The following is a 21,985-nucleotide window of genomic DNA, read 5'->3' as shown; positions in this document are numbered from 1 at the left end:
TTGTTCTTAGCCCAGCCACTTAACCGCATAATTTAGTTCCTGGGCATTCGGAAGGCACCTTTTTCTCCTCAGTATAATTTCATCACAGACACGGCTAAATTTGTTGTAGGGAAAAGTTTTTATCAGCAAATCCTTCCTTATGCCACAACCATGAAACTGTAGCTGCAGCAACATACAAACACATGCAGTAAGTGGAATTCTTGGGTTCTCTGCTTAGAAATGTAATTTTTCTGCTTTGAAAAAATCAATTCCAACTTGCAGGATGCCACAGCTGTGGTGTTTTGCTTCACAAAAATGTTCATGTAAGTAAAATTTTCAGGCAGCTACAGTCACTCTGAGAAACCAACAGTTAAGAGCAAAAGTATTTGGCAGAGGAATAGAGGTGCCAGAACATCTATTGTGGGTCTCATCAGAATTCTAACATGCATTCAACATAACAAACGTCCACCTCTAAACAGATTTGTGATGTCCTTTACCTTCCCCTCTGCCCACTGCCAATTAAAGAATCTCATTTAGGATTTGGTGATATTCCACAGAGCAGCTGCTGTTAGTTTCTGGCTGACTGGACAGACCAGCTTGGAAGGCCCATGTGCTGTGCAAGCGTGGCAGAAATGGAACAGGCAACCAGGATTAAATCTCAGTTAAAGGGGGAGGGGAGAGGAATGCCTGTAATACAGCCTTGTGAGGAATTACTGGTCACATTAGCTCTCCCAGTCTATCCCTGGCCTAATTAAGCTGCATTTTCACTCTAAAGCGGGCAAACTGCCAGTCATAGTGAAGTGAAACCAGCTTTCCACTGACTGCCAGCTAGAGCTCAAAAGCATATTCATGCCTAAAACAGAAACCTTTAAGAGTAATGGGGCTTGAGAAGCCGTGCTTGAACACAGCATAAACTAGTATTAAAATACTCTCAACTCAGTATAGCAACATCTAAGGTGCTTTGGGGGATTTTAATGTTGTGGGTTTTTTCCTTTCTAAATTTGCATTCTCAGAGCCTGATTTCATATTCACATCAAGGATCTCACCTCTTTCCTTTTGAAGTCACTATAGTCTATACAATACTGCTGAGGAACAGAATCTGTGATCATGAAAGTCAGAACCTCATGACATACTATCCAGCCTTTTTTGGTTGTTTCTCTGTGCCAGAGCAGGCCAAGGAACTTGAGTCTAAAGCAAGACATTTTCAGTCTAGGGCAAACCCAAGTAATGCAGAGGTCTGTTTCAGAGCAGTACAGCTTGGCTCCTTTGACTGACTTTGTGATGTGTGTATGCTGGATCAGCAACAAGCCTGTGCTATGACATTTGGTCCAAGAGCACAGTACCTTTTCAGTTTTGCAGTCGGGACTTGCTGGCCAGCTACAAAGACCATATTAGTTTTTAAGGAATTAGAAGCTCAGGTCATGTGCCAATAAACAAATCTAATGGAAGCTGAAGCACAAGCAGTCACCCTCACAGGCATCTAAACACAAGCCTTAATGCAGGGTTTCTAGCTAACAGACATTCTGCAGGAACAGTATCACAAGGTCTACCAGGAAACAAAAAATAGTGCATCCTACACACCACCTTTCAGACATGGTGCACAAGCTCTGAGAACTGCTAAACTCCCCCCCCCCTCCTTTTTTACTACTTAAATGACAGGGATTCAACTGCAACACGAACTCACTGAGCAGGTTCAATAGCAACTCTTCCAGATGAGACTCAGGGAACAATGGAGGAATTGCTTGCTGTGCCAGTCCCTATGTAATAGCACAACAAATTTAAGGTGCAAGACAGTGAGAAATCTTTTTCATGTGGATCTTATGCCTAATTTCAAACACACCCTTTTCCAAAACCTCCTTTGTCCTTGCATTGTTAGTAAGTGTATATGTAAAACTGCTAAAAAAAAAATCTATGTCAACTGTTCCAACATGGAAGTTGGTTTGCAGGCCAGAAGGCAGATCTGATCACCACTCCTAAAAAGAAATCAACATTTTTCCTTTTTTAAAAGAAGTTTTACAAACATTTTTGAAAGTCATTTTTTCAGCAATTGAGCAATAGTCCACAATATGAGAAGCAGCAAAAGCATTTTATTTGCTGTATAATTAGTGTCATTAGAAATATGATTGGTAAAAAAAACAACACCCAAGTTCATACAGAAAGGAAAGCTTAATAAAAATCAAAGACAACTGAAAAGGTGGTGGTGGTAGAGACTTAGCAGAGAAAAATTTTTTTAAGTCTTATGAAGTTCTAGACAGCAACAACGTTTTTTTTGGCCATCAGAGATGGTAACAAATCTTCCTACTACTTTGCATCAGAGTATCCTCCTCCACCCTTGTTGGACTGCTAGCTTCAAATCACTTAAATGTGTTGTGGAGTGTGAGAAAGGAACTAAACACAACATCAGGATTTGTTTGCATGAGGTAACACTTCCATGCAACTGTTCTGCACATGCAAAGGCATAAAACTTACTGAGCAAACACGATCTTCTCAAAAATCACTTCAACTCATAACAACGCTTCACTTTGTTTAATTCCTGTATTTCCCAAAAGGTGGTAGAAGTACTGCATTTGTTTTAAACAATAACATGCTTCTCCTCCTTCAAACAGAAAATCTTTAATCTTTGTAACAGAATGATTTCTTTTCTGACATTGAAATGACGAGACAGTCTTAATTCATGAAAGTAACAATTGTGTTTCTGGAGGAACAAGTTGCCACAACGATTATTTGTAAACATTATACCCACAACAGTAAGTACATTAAAATCCCACACTTCCACCTTAAAATAAACCACAAAGATTTGACATGAAATACATAAAAAGTTTATTATGCATGTACCCCATCTTCTTATCTGGAGGAGAAAATCTGAGGCAACAGTTTGGTGCAGTATAGAGAAGCAAAGCAATATACAGTAGCTGCACACAGCTTGATTGGTTTCAGACCACAACTAAATACTCTTACTATGACCGTTAGTACAGAAATGTTCTGTAATTAGAAAAAATGAGAAGTATTACTCTCATGCTGTACAGTCTTATGTTTCTTGGTTAGAAAAGAACAACTGATTGAGTTTGAATCTTTCGCGCCTGAACCTTGCACACCAACTTGCTTGGCTGTTGCCTCTGGAATGTTCAGCACAAAGGTTAAGCTCCAGACATAATTTAAGTGCTTTTCATGTGCAAACTGTTACTTGCTAAAGCTTTCAAAGTACATTTAATTACAGATATGAACACCCTGTAAAGATATGAGGATATGATAGCAGACCCAGAGGCCAATACAGATTCTTTAAGAGAAATGCTATGTTCCACTGCAGTAGTTCTAGTCCCTGATTAGGTCCTTCCAAAGAGGGGGCTTATTTCAATTGTAGGAGATAGACCACTCCTTAACAGAAGCATCATGGGATGTTGTTACCAGAGTATGTTCATCCAACCATGCCAAGCCGCTTACGTGATGTAGTCTGTGAGCATCTGTATGGCAGTGAAAAATCACAGAAAATAATTAGGAACGCCTGACTGACAAGATAACTGGCACACATTCCAACTGTTATTTTCAGCTGCATAAAATACCAGTACTAGATTTAAAAGTGACTACAAAAAACTAACATCACGGAAGAATTCTGGCCATTGCAGCTAGGCAGAGATTAACATAAAGGCTAAATTATTGGGGGAACATTCAGAGCCTGCTTACCGTTAGCTCTAGAAAACAGGAACTGTGTTGGATTTCAAAAACTACCAGCACCTTTCAAAAGTAGTATTTTGAAGGAAACATACCTGGTATTTTGACTCTGGTCTCCGGATCACTCACAGTCCAAACATACACCATCATGTCCATGCCTCCAGAAGCAAAGTGTTCATTGTCCGGTGACCAAGCAATACAAACAACTTTTGCATGGTGTCCATAGAAGACATTATGTTCCTTTTGAGAGTCAGAGAGATGAGGGTTATTGCATTAGTTTAAGCTACTTCAGGAAATCATTGGCTTTCAACGTGCAGCATCAGAACAAGCTACTGCAAGACTCCAAACAGTACATCTCAGGTGTAGATGGATGCACTACACAAACCAAGTGTTGGCTTAATTTTATGTTATTTATTTAAACACTTATTAGGCCAATAAAATTCAAACCTTTTGTAAAAACAACGCTAAGACTTTTTTTTCTATGAAAGCTGGATCTGTTAAGTGCATATGCAGTCACGCTTTCCTTAGAGCAAATAATCTCACAGATGCTTCTGAAGAAAAATTCTTTCAATTTTTACTTACAAAATGAATTGTTTTCGTGGAACACCATCCTGCACTTTTACCTCAGTGTGGTTTTAGTCAAAGCTTAATGACTTTACAGGCTGATTGATACACATTGACTGTTCAGCTGAAAATTGGAAATTGCCAATTTTTGGACTTTTGGTTAAGACAGATGATTGACAAATAAAGCAAGATTCCCTGCCCTAATTTATCTCTTTCATTGCTTATCCCTTACCATGGAACTGTGTAGCACAGCCAGCAGAATTTTGTTGCTAAGTCTGCTTTATTTATTCATTAAATTTTATTGTATTGCATGATTTTTATCCAACTGAGCTTGCATTCTTGTCCACTTTACAGAAATGCACACATATTCTCTAACATGCATGGCACCTATTTTGTTGACTTTATTTCCTTTAAAAAACCCCAGACTAACACACTAGTGATTCAGCTGACCCACATAAGGAACCTGCATACTCTAATCTTTTGTATTTAACTACAGTGAGGGAATAGTCTGTGGAAACCCAGCCCCTTCCCTATTTAACCATGTGTTTGTTATTAGATGGGTTTCAGTGTTTTTCCAGTAGCCAACCTATGCTGCACATTTCCTCAACTCTTCTTATGAGCTGAAGGATTCACACAGGCTGCTGTGAAAAACAATACTAGCCCAAAACAACAGGTAAACAGAGAGTCATAGAAACATGAAATTTGTATCAGTGATCTACAATTAAGCCTCACCAGCTACAGTGTATTTCACAACATACTTAGACATGAGCTGTAAAGTCAATTTGTTTTTAAACAAAGAAAACTCTGGATACATCAGTTCTTACCGCATAGCCATCAGCAACACTAAAGACAGTGACAACTTTGTTTGCATCACAGACTGCAAGAAAGGCACCATCGTGAGAATATGCCAGGTCAGTAACAGGACCTTTAGCTTCCAAAGTCTTATCATCACTTTTCAAAGAGGTTCCTTGGATTGAATACAAACGGACATTCCCATCCTGCAAAGTAATAGTGAAGAAGGAAGAAAGGTAGAAAAACCATTTAGAAAGAGGAAGGCTTACTGAGTTTATGGAACTTTTTGCACCAATTCTATTTGGTAGTGCTTCTATTAAGAAATAGTTTAAATAATGTCATTTATGCTGGCTACAATCTACCAAGTGTGGAAATAGACCTGTTTTCTAGAATTTGCCAACTTCAAGCATACAGTGGGTAGAAACAATTTGACAATTTAAAAACAGAAAACACAAGATTAAAAAAAAAAAGTGAAACAGACATTAGGTCACAATTGTGGCAGAATCTGGAGAATGAAAGCCCAGTAATAAAATACAGCTTACTCATTACAATACTGCTCTTGTTACATATAGCCACCTACTAGTTTTTAACACAACACACCTTCTATTATTAAACGGTTCTGTTACTAGTTCCAGTGTTCAAAGTAGTACAGTTTTATGAAGTGCAACCTTACCGCTCCTCCCACTGCTGCTGTACCTCCTGAGGGGTGAATGGCTACAGCTTCTGGCTCATAGCCAAGGTCATCAATTGCAAAACATTTTTTCTTATCTTTCATCAAGACAATCTGCAAATAGAAAACCAGAAACTAAGACCCTTCTTCAAAGTACCTAATACAAAACTATGACTGCTGTACTGGAGTACTCAGGTTCTAAATTAGATAGTGCAGGGCATTCTCCACTGCCTTCAGCTTTGCCTCATTTGGTTTGAACCTCATTTGGTGAAATAAACATGGGCAAAACAGCATTTTTTAGCAATGCTTGCTCCCTTCCTGGTTCACTGTACAGTAAGGGAGGCAGGATCAAATCAGGAGCAATAATAATACTGAAATGTTAAATTTTAAATGCTATTTCCTATCCAGTTCTAGACTACGGGCAATTGGAAGTATAACTCTCAAGGAAAAGAGGTTTAGACAACACTATCAAACACTCCAAGCATGAAAACAGCATCCATACAAAAGGCACAAATCATTAGAAGTTAATCATGCTTTGATACAAGAAAAGCCCTGGTGCAATCTCTCTGGTTTTGCATGATCTGAATACTAGTGGCAAGCAAGCTACAACAGCATTAGTTAACTGATTAGCTGGATTAGTTGCAAAAAAATAAAACGCAGGAGAATGACATCCTTTCCTTAAAGTTGTATCACTGAACAAACCTGGCAAGAGCACAATTCTGACTGGTGTAGCCTTAGAGCACAAAGCTATATTGATAACAAATACAGATGCATCCACACGAGGGCCGGTGTGAAATTTAAATCTATATGTAAGCGTGAAATTGATGCAGGACACAAAGAGACAAGGTATAAAAGTATGCTGCTCAATTATGTCCCATGTAGCTCTTTTTAGGAAATTCTGCAGATCCCACACTAAACATTGTCAGAAACCATCATGTTACCATACACAGCATTACTAACACAGCAATTGTGTTGATAATCTACAAGTTAATACTTACTTGTCCAATGCACAGAACTACAGTATAACCACCAGGACCAACAGCTAAACATTTTGGTTGAACATCCATTTTCACAGCATCCTGGCCACTGAAGGAGGGCATGGCAAAACAGAGAAGCGGGAAGCACAAAGCAGAAAAAATTTACTTTAAATTGCCTAAATAATCACCCACTAATAATCAAGGGCATGCATTATTTTTAATCAATAATCCGCAAGGTTTCCTATTGTTTAGTTTAAAGCCTGACTATCTTGATCAGGCAGTACACCTTTGAAGTGAAAGTCAATGTTATTACACCAGAATTTAATTTTTTTAATAAGTAGGTAATCTTAAGAGGATTCTTCAAAGTTTTTTTGCTTCAGTTGTGGTTTCCATGAAGAAACAGCTGTGTCCCACCCCTTCTAACAATATTTATTATCAATATCCTTGGGTACTGATGAAACACAAAGTGGACACCCTTCCTACAATCCCCTAACTAAGTTATCTGATACAAAGCAGGTCGCTATCTAACCTGTGGAAGGGATAAGGCAACTGAAAAGCCTGGGATGCAACTCCTGTTGCCACAGAAAAAAACAAGGTTGGTACAGCAATAATTTCTACAGTTTCCATGGTAACATAAAAGCTAAATAAACTGCAGCATTATTTTTTTACCATATAAATCAACAACTGGTGCTGTAAAATAATTATACTACAGCAAAAGGTAACGCTTTAACTAACCTGTAGTCCCTCTTGCTGAGGTTGGTATAGCGCACAGTGTCATCCATACTGCAGGTGACCAGCTGATCCATTTCGTCCACTGCCATCCTAGAAACCTGGTTTGTGTGGCCTTTCCCAGAAAAGCCATCATTCTCTCCAGTTTCAGAATCCCAATAATGTGCATAACAGAATTAAGGAACATTTGAAGATGTGCAGTCAGATACTATATCATGATAAGTTAAACAATTGACAGAATAGCTAAGGTTAGAAGGGAGCTCTTGAGATTTAGTCCAACCTGTTGCTCAGACCAGTGTCAGCTACAACAGGCTGCACATTCTGCAAAGTTCTGATTATCTCTAGGGATGAAGACTACAAGCTCTATGGGCAACCTGCACTAGGGTTTAAACAACCTCGTACCCTCAAAATATTTATAAAATTATGCTCTGTAGTGAGCTAAGTGACCTACCACAAGCAGTAGCAAATAGTGGAACAATTAGATTTTAAGTATGAGAATAGAAAACACCTTTTAAGGAATTACAGTTAGAAGTCCTGCAACACTGGCTGTTCCTCATGTCATATGTTAACATCAGTTTGAACTACTAACACTGTACTACAGGTCTGTAGAGAAACAAGTCCTACATTTCTAACAATTCATGCCCAATGTGACACCATTTTACCTTATCACAACAGGCAGGATGAAGGCCCATGGTTTTAAAGCTTTAGAATGCTGAAAATGTTACTTTCTACACATTCTGTCATCCATGCAAATATGTATTGCTGTTTCCTGACGTTATAAGAGGCTAATTTATCTGCTCCCTCATACTAACAAGCTACCTACCACAAAGAATTGACAATTAAAAAGTAAGAGCTGGCTTATACTTAGCAGAAAAGCATGAAGGCAAGCAGTAAGACAGGTGTTAGGGGAAAGCAAAATAAATTTCTGCGGACATAAAATATTCACTTGTGTCCAATAAATGCTAAATTTATTTGGCAACGCTTTTTTTATCCCCCCTCCTAATGAGCTCTCACAGACTATAAGGCTAGAACAAATATCGCTATTATTCAAAGGATATTAATATGACCATCATTACTTCCAGAGTAAATATAGGACTTTCCACCATTTTTGTGCACCGTAAGACACTGAATTGATTTACTATGACCCTGTGGATGGGACACAAATAATTATTGATGAGCAATCTTTACCTTAACACATGCACACACCTATTTGAGAAGAATTATAGGTTATTAAGAAAATAACATGCTATTTGACAAACATTAGAAATCACCCAAAATACAGATCGCTATTTAAAAGTACAGTCATTTAACTCTTACAGCATTGCTATTTCTATGTCCTTGAAGAAAAGCCATAAGCACTATGAATATCCTTATTAGCCTGATGGGCTAAAATACTTTCACTGCCTTTTCATCACTGCTTTTCAGGCACTTTAAGATTCAGGGAAGAGGACTAAATATGGTCATGTACCCACATCGACTGCCAGAATTATAGCAGCAATGGCAAAAAATCTGGGACATCTGTTTCTAGTTCATGTAAAAATGTAAGCTCCCATGAGAGTGTTGTGTCAGCAAACTCTATATCCTAAAATTAAAGTTCAGTTGAGCAGTAACCCTAGTCACCTTGTTCACAATACACTAGTTCTGGCAGAATGAGACATCACTGGTAGTTTTCTATCTATTCTGCATTTCATTTTCATCTCAAGAATGCTTAAAAGCTGCAACGAAAGATGATAACATTAATTAAAACAACAAAAAAAAATTCAGTCTGTGTATTTGCACAAAGCACACTCTCACACGTAACATGTAACATTTTAACTTCTTGATTCACATGACTTTTAAGAATCAGTCACACATAGCTTACGTGGCAATGCTAATTTAACAAAACTATTTTACAATAGCTACTATTCCATCAAAACAACTTCAACCACTGAGTCGTTTATTGGAAAATCTGGTGCAACAACAGAACTTTAACCTACCTTTATGACACGTAAAGGCTTATTTGGATTGTTCTTGTCCAAATAATTGATATAGCCAGACAGGGAGATAGTCAGTAAATGGTCTTTCTGCCACAAGCAACCCAGCTGCTGATCCAACACGTTTGATCCCATGTTAAAAGTATTTACAACAGAGTTAGCACCAACATCCCAGATTTTAGCAGTTTTATCTCCAGAAGCAGAAAGCAACTGACTACTGTCAGGGCTCCAACTAATCTGTAAAAACAAATGTCACCACAAGAGAGTAAATGCATTTATTATTGCAAGACTTCACAGTCCATGAACTGGGTAATGAAACACTATGGATCATTTGCACAAATGAAGTGATACTTACGGCATAAATACCTCCATCATGTGCTTTGCCTCCACCAAGTGCACACACTTTTTCTCCAGTCTTCCCATCATAGACAAAAATCTGAAGAGAGCACACAGACATACAACTTAAAGGAAAAAGCAGTAATAGAAAAAAACCCCAAGAACTAATACACTGTTACTCGCACTGCACAGATCACTTGTTATGTGGCAAGCCTGTAGGTTTATCAAACACTGGACAGTGTTTGATACACCAGACACTTTTTTAAGGAGAGGCACAAGCTATCCAGCATTTAATAATTAAGACTAAATGACTGAGTTGAAAATTGTAAATAAGCAAACTAAGTCCTCCATACTTTGGATCCTGACATTTGAAATTCTGGAAGATGTTACATTTTTGACTCCTGCTGCGATGGCAGCTACTTAGCACTGCTGTCATGGGAATCTGCCTTCTTAGAAGGAAGAGCTACCTATGGCAACAGTGTCATTGTCAAATCCGGCCTTATCAGTAGGGAATACACATGGAGCTAGGCTGCTATCTGTGAGGTAGTTGACTATTCCAGCTAGACCTCCCAGGATCATAACAAAGACATATATTCCAAGAATCTAACATGTTCCTGCCAAAATAAACTGTAAGAGAACATGCTAGGCAGATGGAATAGGGAAAAAAGTTGAGTAAGGATAATCTGGTTGACATTCGTTATTACAGATTGATAGGAGGATAGTTAAAAGTTTAAACCAGTCATCTCTTGTCATGAAAAAAGAAGCAACGTGGATTTTATAATAGTAATCCTATTCCCAAAATGCACAGAAAAATCTTGTAAAGCTAAAATCACTACAAAGAATCCTTGTTTTTTACCTGGCCATCTGCACTAGCTGTAGCAAATCTGTTCCCGTCAGGAGAAAACCTCACACAGTTCACAAACCGTGTATGGTCCTGTAGGAAAAAAGTAAAAATTAGCAAACAAAATAAGAACAGACGCTTTTACATAGATATTCAAGACGCATATACAAGATAATCCAGTAAAAATGAAGTTCTCCTATATGTAAACCATAAATTAGCTGTACAGAAGACCCCTGCTGTAGAAGCAAGTCTAGCCTCCATCTGAAGAGGATCACGGAGATCCCGAACAGTCCACAGAAGAAACTGCGACATCAAAACTGATGTAGTTCAAACAACTTAGCACATAGCAAGAGAATGAGGACCCAGTTTCTGAGAAGAGTTAAGAAAAAACTCTCATCTGCAGCCTCCAGCAAACACAAGATTCTGCTCCTCTGGTCAATGAATTATTCTGCCATGTTCTCTAGATTTCAACTCTTGCTTCATGGCACAGTAAGCTTCATACACAGTAAACTACTTTATCCTTCTTACTGTAAAAAAGTACAAGCACAAATAAGAAATTGCTATTTTACTGGAGTTCCATTTCCGGGAGACTGCTTTAGTGATAGTTTTGTGAAGTAATGAGGCAAGATTGATGTACACTCCCCAAATAGACTATTTACAAGTAGGAGAATATTCAAACCATGCAAACTAGAAAACAAGTGTTAAATAGGGAAGCACCACAATGAGGCCAAAGCTCCCATGAACAGAGATTTGAGAGAGTATTTTTAGTATTATGAAAGGCAGGTTCTAACCTACTTTCCTTAACTTTAATTTTTTTTTACCCCCTAATGATACTACAAGCTCCAATCTAAACCATGTAACAGCTTGTACCAGAATCCCATACATCAACTGAAATATCAGTTTAAAAGCAAGACTGCATCATATACCAGTCTAAGGAACACTGGCAAGCAATTCAGACTTCAGAGTTCCAAAAGAACAAGCTTAGCAAAATGCAAGTATCGGCTTAAGTTCAGAAATATATTAGGCAACTACATCATTTCACTGGATCGCAGAGCTCAAAACAATTCCTTTTCTAGAACTGGAATGGAATTCTTACTAAAGTCAGGGTATGAAGATTACTCAAAGCTCATATGTAAGAAAAGGCTTACTACTGTGTTTTTAAAAATAAAATACAAACTAAACATTTTGAATTTACTACTGCAATAACATCCAGTATCTTTGCAATAGTTTTTTTAAGGCATGAGACATCTCCTGACATCTGAAACAGCTGCAGAAGCTTATGGCTTTTTATTTTCTTTGGCCTCAACCAACAATGGATGCCTTAACTGTGGTAGTTCCAGGCTTTGTTTCATTTATGTAAGGGATTGTAACTAGCAGAATAAGAAACAGAGTTAAAAGGAATGTGGAAACACAAAAAACCGACCACACAAGCTACACACCTGTTCTACGTTGTGGAAATCAAGTTATGCTTTCAAACATCTACACTTTCCTAAGCAGCCCCGGGATTTCAGATTTGAGCACTCTTAAGCAGATTGGAAAATTCCATTAAAATCAGCATATTTATTGAATCAAGCACCTTGGAAAGTGTTAAGAAATTCTACACATCTGCACTGGGAATCAGACCTCAGAAAGCATCCGTAGGGCCAATAAACCATTCTAGTTCATCCCCTTCCATAACTTAGGAGCCCCCCCCAAAAAAATGGAAAAAGTGCTTCAGGTTTTCTTTTTAACCAATCATTTATTTCAGTTTTCTTGGCTTGAGATGAGCGTTTGGTTTAAGAAAGCCACTTGACACCAGCTACACCTCAAAATGGGGAACTAAGAACTTTTGTTTTAACAGCTAGTTGTGACAAGAACTGCAAGCTTGCTGGAAAGCTGTAAGTCAACTTGCCACACAGTTTAACAGAGCCACACGTAAACCTAAACTTACGCTTAGTGTAAACTTGAACTTGAATGGCGGTCCCTCAAAGAAAGCGGCACAGTTGTCATCGCTGCCAGTTGCCAGACGATATGGTCTTGTTTGCTTAATGTCCACACTATTGATCACTTTATTGTGCCCAGTAATCTCACCAACTGAAGAGCCACTATCCCACAGGAACACTGCTCCAAATCTGGTTGGGAAAGCACACAATAACTACAATCCATAAAAGTTAAATGTAGATTAACTCCTTGAACATCTGCAAACAGCAGATTTGAGTGTGCTCAAAGACAAGAAATTAGGTCATCTCGTTAATCTCATGCAAGCGCATCATAGTTCCCTGAAGGCTATTTGAGATCTTGCTGGTGAGACAATCTAATCTTCAATAGGAGACGTCTGCTGAAGGGGAAAAACAAGCTAGTTTGGTGTATAAAGTTTCTAAAATCCAGAGATCTGATACACATTCTTCAATAACACTGTTGATTTACAAAAAAAAGCAGTAAATCTGCCCAGTCACTACACAGAATGCAGAAAGCTGGATAACTGATCCGATTTCATTGTTATATTCCTATGTAGCCTAGATTGGGTACCATCACTTCTACAAATATTATTACTTAAAAATTTAAGGAAAGAGTTTTAACAGCATTTTTTGTCAGATCTTACTTTAAATGACCTTAAGGGGAAAAAAAAAAAGAAATCAATCAGTACAATCACAACAATGGCGTTTAACAAAGCATTGCTATTGAAAAGGCCTTCTATAGAATCACTTCAGCAATATTCTATACTGAAAATGCATCCACCTAACAGGAAGCTGGCTGAATTTTTGAAGTAAGAGCAAACTTACATTGTATCTACCCAGGGGCGGATAGAGCTGTAGTGAGCAATGATGGACAAAGAATCCCTCTCAAACATCAGGACACAGTATAAGATAATTATTAAAATACGGCGCAGAGGGTCAGGGAACAGGACCACACAATGCTTTTCAGCCCTTTAGGCATAAGACTACCTGGTCTGGTCTCTGCCTTAAAGTTCTGACAGTCTTTGAACATTAAAGAAAGGACACAAACCTGAATGGGCAACTCATTTAGTCAGGTAAAGGACAACTGCTTGTGATTTAATTTACCATACTAAAAATACAGACATGTTGCCAAGGGAGTAATTGAGATGCACCTTTTTTTTTTTAATTCTTATTCAATCAGTTGCATAAGATCATCACTAGAATAAATGAAAAAATGAGAATTATGTTGTGTTTCTCCCCTTCCTACTCTAAAAGAATTAGACCAAAAAAAATCCACCAAACAGCTATCCTTGAAAATAATATCCACCTCTCAGAAATAAACAATATACATATAATTCTTAAACTGAGCAACTGTAAGAGAACAGAATTTTCCAACTAATTTACAGCTGACAAAAACTGCATAGAGAATTTTGTTGTAGAACAGTACAACTTCAAGTCTAAACCGGGAAGAAACGATGATTTTCCTCCCTTGAAGAATTAAAAACTTTCTGCCAAGAACTTGCTTTGTTAGGATGCAGAGCTTTGCAGTAAATATATGTATCTATATATAGACATACATGTCAACACAAAAGAATTACTCACTTTTCCCTTCCTTCTCCAACCACAGCAATTCTCTTGCTGTCTTCAGTCCAGGCAAGGTCCTTTATTCTTCCTGCAAACGGCTGATACTCATACTTCAGTAGGTGTTCCTTCTGTGTAGTATCCCAGATTCTCAGCTTTCCCGAGACATCTGCCATAATAAAATAGAATATAACTATTGTTCCAGCATGACTCAGTCACATGACTCAGCTATCTGCCAGGATACAGATTTTCAGCTACACTGAACACTTGTACTAGGGACCTACTATCTTACCCTATTAAAGCTACTACAAACCACTTTATTTAGGAACGCTGAAGACTATATCCATTTCACCAAATTATGTTTATAACCAGATACTACAGTTCAAGACATGCAGCACCAAATACAACACAGGGAGACAACATCTGCAAACAGGTGAAAAATCTGCACATTAGCAGGGTAAGAACTCTAATGATATCGGTATGTGTTAAGTATCTGTGTTACACAAAGAACAACCCGAACTAGCCCCCCTGCCCAGCAGCTACAAGACAGCTCCCCAACCCTTCACTAGGAAGTAAGCCACCCTATGCCTACAATATGAGAGCAATTTGGTGAATAGTGGCTGATGCACTACAATTTGTACCTCAGCATTTTTGTACCTTCAAAGGAAACCTGTTCTGCATGTAAATACCAGGTATATGCAGATGTACAAAGATTTCTGTCCACACAACTCAATTCATGCACATTTATCAGCATACTCTTTCTATACAGAAGCAGGTACATACACACTTATGTTGAGTGTGGATACCTGCACAATCTGGAATACTACACAACAGATTACCCGGAAACAGTAAATGTCAAAAAAACACAGCACAAGCAGTAACAATGTAAGACTTAAGATAATGAAAGCTTCTGTGTCACTACTTCCCCTCAGTATTGCACAACCCTAGAGCTTAATTCTATTCAGGGCAATTACTGTGGTGCAGCATTGTAACCAGAGGAATTGTTCTATACACAGACAAATTTACACATCTCTAATGAAACCCACACAGCAAAGTCTGTGTGTATTGTACCCATCATAAAAGCCACTGTTTTAGAATAAACCATGTGCTAAAATATGCGTCTTTCACCTCAGCAGAACGTTTGACTTCTCTTCAACATTTACTGGTGCATCTTAACAGTTCAATTTAAACATACAGCAACCCTGCATCTTTAAGACCTGATCACAGACTCATTTTCTTCACTTCTGCTAAAAGGACAGATGCAGAATCCTCCTTTTTTACACAGAGAATTTGTTATCGAAGCAGAATTCTAAGGTGGACTTTAAAATCTAATTGTTTTCTCCATCTATTAATAGATAGGACACGTAAAGCTTTAACTCTGCGGTATCTCCCATTACTACATCTCCTATGACTGCAGTAAGAGGAATTACCATAAAAGCCAAAAGCATATTGCCAAAGGTCTGTCTCATGAAGTACATGAAGTATTAATGTAGGCTGCATGGCTAATGCAGATTTATAGATAGAGAAATGAATCTTACATGTTATACTTAGAAACAGCTTAAACAGCCTGGTACTATCTTAGACCTCATGCTCAGCAGTATCACAAAACTATTTATAAATGACACATGGAAGACACTTTTTAAGGGAAACACTGCAACCTAAATTCCTTTACTTGGGTATGAGCAAAATTCGGGGAAAAAAAGTCAACCAAATATTCCCCCCATCACAGATCAGGCTATGTATATATTACCATTCTTTTACAGAGGACTGGAAATCTACAAGACTACAAGAACAAATTAGACAGTTATTCATTCTGAGGATTAAGTACTGCACAAACCCAGAGCACCAAGTCTGTAGAATACAGAATGCAAACTGGATTTAAAGAAGGTTTTCAATTTGACACATGGTCCATACGCAAGACTGAGCCAAGAAAATCCTGGCTGTGGTTCCTTTCAGACAAGAACATGTGAAAAAGAAAAAAAAAGGCAAAAAAAGCTGTGCTATCAGCGTTCTTAAAGGTTCTCCAGTACTCAAAAGATACCTATTCTAATACAGCTTTCTGATATGAGGGAAGCTAAACAGGACAGAACATTTTACATTTAAAAAAATTGTTTTCCTTGAAATTGCTGAGAAAAACTCCCATTCTACTAGGACCTTTGCAGGAATCTGGGCTCCCTTTCTAAGGAGCTCATATTCACAAGGTTTTATTTTCAGATATATTACTTAAAAAATATTTCTGTATTTGGGCACATTACTTGCTTCTGAAGCATTTTTAATTGACAAAGACAAGCAGTTTTTTAAAAAATCCATACATTAGCTGTAGATATTTTTTTAAAGTGCAAGTTATAGTAGTAGCCTGAAAAAAAAATTATTTATATGACGCAAATTTCTATCAAAAAGGGTTTATTTAGTTCTTTGGAAGCCAAAAGTTGTAGCCATTTCTGCTAACAATACAGGAAATTCACACTGCAGAAATTCATTTTGCCCATTCTCAGACTACTGATTCACAGGCATTATATGGAAACTGAGAATCAACCTCTTTCCCTGCTAACTTACCAAAGAAATCTTTTTTAGTTCAGGCTACAAAGGTAACAAAAGTCATGTCTTGTCAAGTTTAGTCAGAAAGAAAGTACTCAATCTTTTAGAATCTCCTCACTGCCCCATAAGTATCAAAGTTTCTAATAAACAGAAACAATAGCATTTCAGAAATAACTTTTCATTCTGCTTCATTTACACAAGTTTTCATTACACTAAGTACTTGGAGTTCATTTCCAGGTTCTTTTTTTATTTAAATAATAAATTTTAAAAATACCAAGAATGTCACAAAACTCACTGAGAAAGAGGTTAGAGGAAAAACTACAGGAATCATTCCTCTTTCAGGCATGTATATAAAATTCCACTGAAACATGTTACATTGACTCTGCATATTCCATACACACATGCTAAGTGTTACTACTGTTTTGCCAGTAACCTTAACAGCTCTGTCCACACATCTCATGCAGCACACACATTGATACTTTACCTCCAGATGCTATGTAGAATCCACTGGGAGCATACTTGGCCACTACAACCTGGTGGGCATGCTCAGTGTAGATGTCAGCAATTGCAGGATTCTATTTTAAAGGGGAAAAAAAGTTACAAAGTTGTATTTCCTCCTTTTTAAAGGAATAAAATCAGAAATTCAAACCTAAAGTTCAGAATTTCTCCTCACACTCCTCTCACACCCTTCCAGCTTAAATTGAGCAATTGTCTAAAACTGAGAAGCGCAGTACACATTGCAGAACACTCCTCTCCAGTACCACTGAAACAACCCAGTAATTTCTAACAACTGACACAATTAAAGGATTTCCTCTTGACAGTCTGAAGTGCTGGGACCCTTTCCTCTCCAATACCTGCCAAACACTCTCCAAAAATAACAGGCCAAGTGTCAGGCTCTTTTTCGGGGGTGGCCTAGGGATAAAGCAGTTACCTAAGTAAAATACTAAACATGAACTGTGCTTTGCAGCACACATCCAAAATTCTACCATAGTCAAGCACGAAAGTTTAGCATATAGTTAACCATAATACATGGCTGTTAATCATCACCATGTACTCAAACTCATTTAGTGACTGATGAAGTGTACTAGGCTTGCTCTTTCTTGCTGATTGCCATCTGCTTATAAAGCCAGCAGATCAGCACAGGAAATGGCATTCTCCCCTGTACAGGAATTCTGGGAGGAATTCACTGCCACTCTATCATAATTTTCTCTCTTCTGTCTTAACCATATTTTCAGATGCTTCACGTTGGACAATAAAATTGACTCAGTGTCTCAGCAGATCAGTAGTGTTACATGACAGACATGCCACACAAATCAAAAAAAAAGATGACACTAAGGCAAAAACTGCTTTCAAATTAACTGAATAAAAAGCAATTCTGCATCCCTCCTAAATGCAGTGCCACAACAAACACACTACTCGTCACAAATTTTTTTTTTTCCAACAGGTATGCTCTTCAGAAACTTGACTCAGATGGTCAAAACAAAATTCTGCTTTAACTGCTATAATTAATACAGATTTATTCAACTGAACTAGAAAACCACCTGATGTTATGGTATGACTCAGTCATCCAATCAGGAAAAACTTAAACACCCGCTCCGTGTTAGAAAGCAGTCTCCTGCTCACAAACCAAGTTCCTGCCACTGCAGTACTGTTACATCTCAGGAGACAGAATACAGCTTGCTCATGCAAGAAATAGCTCTTTTTCTTTCCTGTTTTTATACATGGCTTGAGTGCATTACAGCCCTACTTAAGTCACAACCATCTGCATTTACAGCATGTACATCCCTCTCCATTTTGTGTCCAACTGGATTTTATCTAAGAAAGACAAGATAATGTTTTCCCTACTCTGCAGCTGCATTACCTACATGTTCAGGGAGCTCAAAACCCTCCATGCTTTGTTTTTAACAGTACACATATATAGGTGCTATTTTACTGCAAGAATCTTCAAGAGTCCAGGAAACTATGCTGAGACTGATTTAAAGACTTAAATGAAAGACAGAGTTCCAAATTTAAGGTATGGGATAGATTCCAGAGACCGGGTAATAAATTAGAGCTGTCAAATCATATGTTCTTTATTTGGTAACATTATTTCTCCTTGTAAAGTCAGTTTTCTAACTTGTATGTCTTTCATATCAAGTCCACCCCCCAAAGAACACTTCTAAAAATATATTTTAGGGGAAGATTATACTGTGAGTTGGGACAAAAGCAGTACCTAATGCTAGATTCAACAAGCAAGAGTGAGCTTATGTGCCTTATTTTGAACACTGAAACCAGAGCCACATATGAAAGTGAGCAGTTTCAGTTCCAAGCTTCAAAGCAGTCTCAGACCCATGAAGACAATAAAATATTAATGACGTATGAAACCTTACAAATATCACTAGTCTTTCTCACAGTGCTTTTCCATTGCTGCTCCAGAACTACTTGTTAACGGAAGTCTCTAAATCATGTTCAAAGATCAAGCATTAACCCTGAATCCTATATTCATCACCACTGATTAGCTAATGCTAGATAGCTTTAGACTTAAGAGAGAAAGGTGATCACTGCATTTTGATGACCTGTTTTTTCAATTAGAGCAAACCGTCCCATTGGAGAACTGCTCATGGAGAGATTACACACTGACTTTCCAGGATTTAATTTGGTTGTTGCAAACTATTATAATGTACAGTATTAAGAGAAGGCACGGTTCTTAGCTAAGAGTGGACACACTCTTGCATTTCAGGTTACAAAATTGCAACATTCTCCATAGTACAGGGTTTGATCAGTTTTTGTGTCGTTACTATAATACTGTAGTTACATGTCAATTATTAACAGTAAGCAGACTCCCCTTGCCAGTTAAGCAGGTCTGTATATCAGCATGAATTCCACCGTAAAACAGAAGGATTCATGACTTCCATTTTCAACTTCCCTTGAGAGCCTTAACAGTCTAAATTTCAATTCCCACAATCCTATCTCTCATATACTAAGGTAATGCCATGTGCCCTACACCCCTGGCTCACACTGGGACTCACATTTGCATTGGACAAATCTTCAGTGAGCTGTTTCAGGAAAAGCAAATTGCTTTCTTCCCATTTAATCTCCAAAGAGGTTAAAAAAAATTCAGAACAGCATTAATGACAGTGCAAGGGAGGAGGTCAGCATGCATGACTTGGGCAGAAACTGTAATGTAAGCAGAGTGGCTTTTCTCTCTTCTCTCATCACACTGTGTGCCATTACAGTGTTTAACTGAGGCTTCTGGTTTCAGAAACTCGAACTTTTCTTGATAGCAAGAGCAAAACACTATTACAACAATATTATACTGAGACACTGAAACCAGAGCGTGAGCTTATTTTTGGCTTTAAGTGGATGAATTTAAACTGATAGCAAACAAGAACTCTGCAAGGAATTAAGTTATTAGCAGCACTTCTCTATAACGGTATGACAATGAAGAAGTGTCTGAATATAGTGGGGGGTGATGAGATAAAACAGGGTAACAGCTCAGTTTACAAAGGTGATTTACAGAAGCAGCCATAAACAAATCCATTGTTGTGGAGACCTAAAAATTCCAGAGAGGTATGTCCTGCCCCTCCCCCTGCAGCTCTCCTCACTGCAGGCCAAATCTGCAGTTGGAGAGTAAAGTAAATCTAGGGAAGAATTTGATTTTCTAAAGAACAAGCAATCACTTTGGAGAACCGTATTTTTTGAAAACCAGTAGCAAGACAATAGCCTCGACATGTAATGCTTCCTCCATACTTCTCATAGGGTTGCCATCTTTGAAAAGAAATCATTTAAATAACTGGCTTGACATTTCTCTAGTTACCACCAGAGAAGAAAAAAAAAACAAACCAAACCAAACCTCCACACTACTGAAAACATTAACTAGGGTATTCCAATATTTAATCGATGAGTAAAATTCCCTGTGGCCAGGACTGAGAACTCACACTCAGCTTGTCATGGAGTCCAACAACTAACAACTGTTTTGACTGCTGGAGTGCGGGGCTGGGGTGAACGAGAAAGAAGCTAAAGGACTAACGCCTTTAAAGATATGGGTTTGCAAGTATATACACGCTTCTCTTACAGGCTAAAGGCCCAAAACAGCAAAGAGGGAAGAGTTCATTTATTAGGCAAACACAGCATCGAACTTCATAATAGTGATACCTAAGAAGATAAACAGGGCCGACCAGAATAGACTAGTCTCTCATCTTTAAGTCCTATGCAAAGAGGGAGAGAACTGCACATTTTACTTAGATTTTCTACAGCTTTTTACAGTCGCTGCCCATGGTTTTATGCCTGAGTCACGCACCCTGCTTACTCCCCTGCTGCTGATCACAGATCTGTGACCTCGATTGAAACCACCCAGAGTGAATGAAGCCCAGGCTGCGAAAGGAGGGGCAGCGAGGCAAAATGAAACTTAGGGAAAGCCTTATACTAGGAAGCAGAATAAATCAGGATACATTACATCAATGTTTCTGATGACGACACATTTTCCATTGGTATAGAGAAAATTGTTGCCCTTAGGATCACCTCCGATAATTTTGGAAACGCCTCGTTCAACCTGCGGGAGGCTGGCGAACACTTTTTCTACGAGGAAAAAAAAAAAAAAAAAAGGAGAAAGTGGGATAGAAAATAAGTGATAAAAAAAATAAATAAAATAAATAAGTGAAAAGGGAAAGGCGCTCCCCGTTACCAGCACACGCCCTGCCCTGCCGGCAGCCGCCGTCACTTGTTGCTGTCAGCGAGGCGCCGCCGGCTCCGCGCAATCCTGCGGGGCCGCGGGGCGCTCCCCACCCCACATCCCCATCCCCTCCCGACCCCGGCGCCCCCGATCTTACTGATCTCGTACGGCATCTTGGCGCGCTTGTCCCGGCGGCGGCGGCGGCGGGAGAGCCAGGCAGGGGCAGGCGCGGGGTCGGGGTGGGGCGACGGGCGCGGGCAGGACCGGAGCGGACCGGCCTGTGCGGGTGCGGCCGCTCAGCCCCGCTCGGCGCCGCCGGCACGACCAGGAAGCGCCCGCGCCGCGCGCCGCTCTCCGCTGCCTTTGACCATATATAGTCAACTCTGCTCGCGCCGCGCCGCTCCCCCGGAAATGCCGTGGGCTCGGCCGGGCCCGGCGGGGCCGCGCTGGGGCGGCCTCGGAGGCGGCCCCGCCCCGCGGGGAGCGGCGCGGAGGGCCGGGCGGGCCGGGCGGGCCGGGAACGGGGCCGGGCGGGCGCCACACGGCGGCGAAATGCCCGGCCTGGCAGCGCGCGGGATGCGCGTGCGCGCGCGCGGCCGCGCCCCGCCGCGGGTCCGCCCGGGCGCGTGCGCGGGCCGGCGCGTGCGCGGTGAGGGCGGTGCCATGCTCGGGAGCGGCGGGCGGGGAGTGCAGGGCTGATCCCAGGGGGAAATCCGCGCTCATCCCGCGGGGAAGGCCGGCCTGTTCCCGGGGGGAAATCCGCGCTCAG

General features: G+C 39.5%; 1 protein-coding gene across 1 annotated transcript; it reads right to left on the bottom strand.

Moving 5' to 3' along the window:
- Positions 1-2,044: 2,044 nt before the first annotated feature.
- On the bottom strand, positions 2,045-21,562 carry WDR1 (WD repeat domain 1). The gene is made up of 15 exons (XM_027896151.1): positions 21,374-21,562; positions 21,001-21,122; positions 17,050-17,140; positions 14,049-14,196; positions 12,461-12,641; positions 10,546-10,623; positions 9,709-9,789; positions 9,357-9,590; positions 8,439-8,526; positions 7,387-7,543; positions 6,673-6,760; positions 5,678-5,788; positions 5,037-5,210; positions 3,744-3,888; positions 2,045-3,440 (listed from the first exon to the last, which is right to left on the bottom strand). The coding sequence occupies exons 1-15, from the start codon at positions 21,387-21,389 to the stop codon at positions 3,331-3,333; spliced, it is 1,824 nt and encodes a 607-aa protein (XP_027751952.1). The 5' UTR covers positions 21,390-21,562; the 3' UTR covers positions 2,045-3,330.
- Between the last annotated feature and the right edge of the window lie 423 nt (positions 21,563-21,985).

This window comes from Empidonax traillii, unplaced genomic scaffold, assembly GCF_003031625.1.
Source record: "Empidonax traillii isolate 1590-97213 ecotype Southwest subspecies unplaced genomic scaffold, ASM303162v1 scaffold483:size1218004, whole genome shotgun sequence".
In the NCBI taxonomy this organism is placed as follows: domain Eukaryota; kingdom Metazoa; phylum Chordata; class Aves; order Passeriformes; family Tyrannidae; genus Empidonax; species Empidonax traillii.
This window is presented reverse-complemented; position numbering and strand designations above follow the sequence as displayed.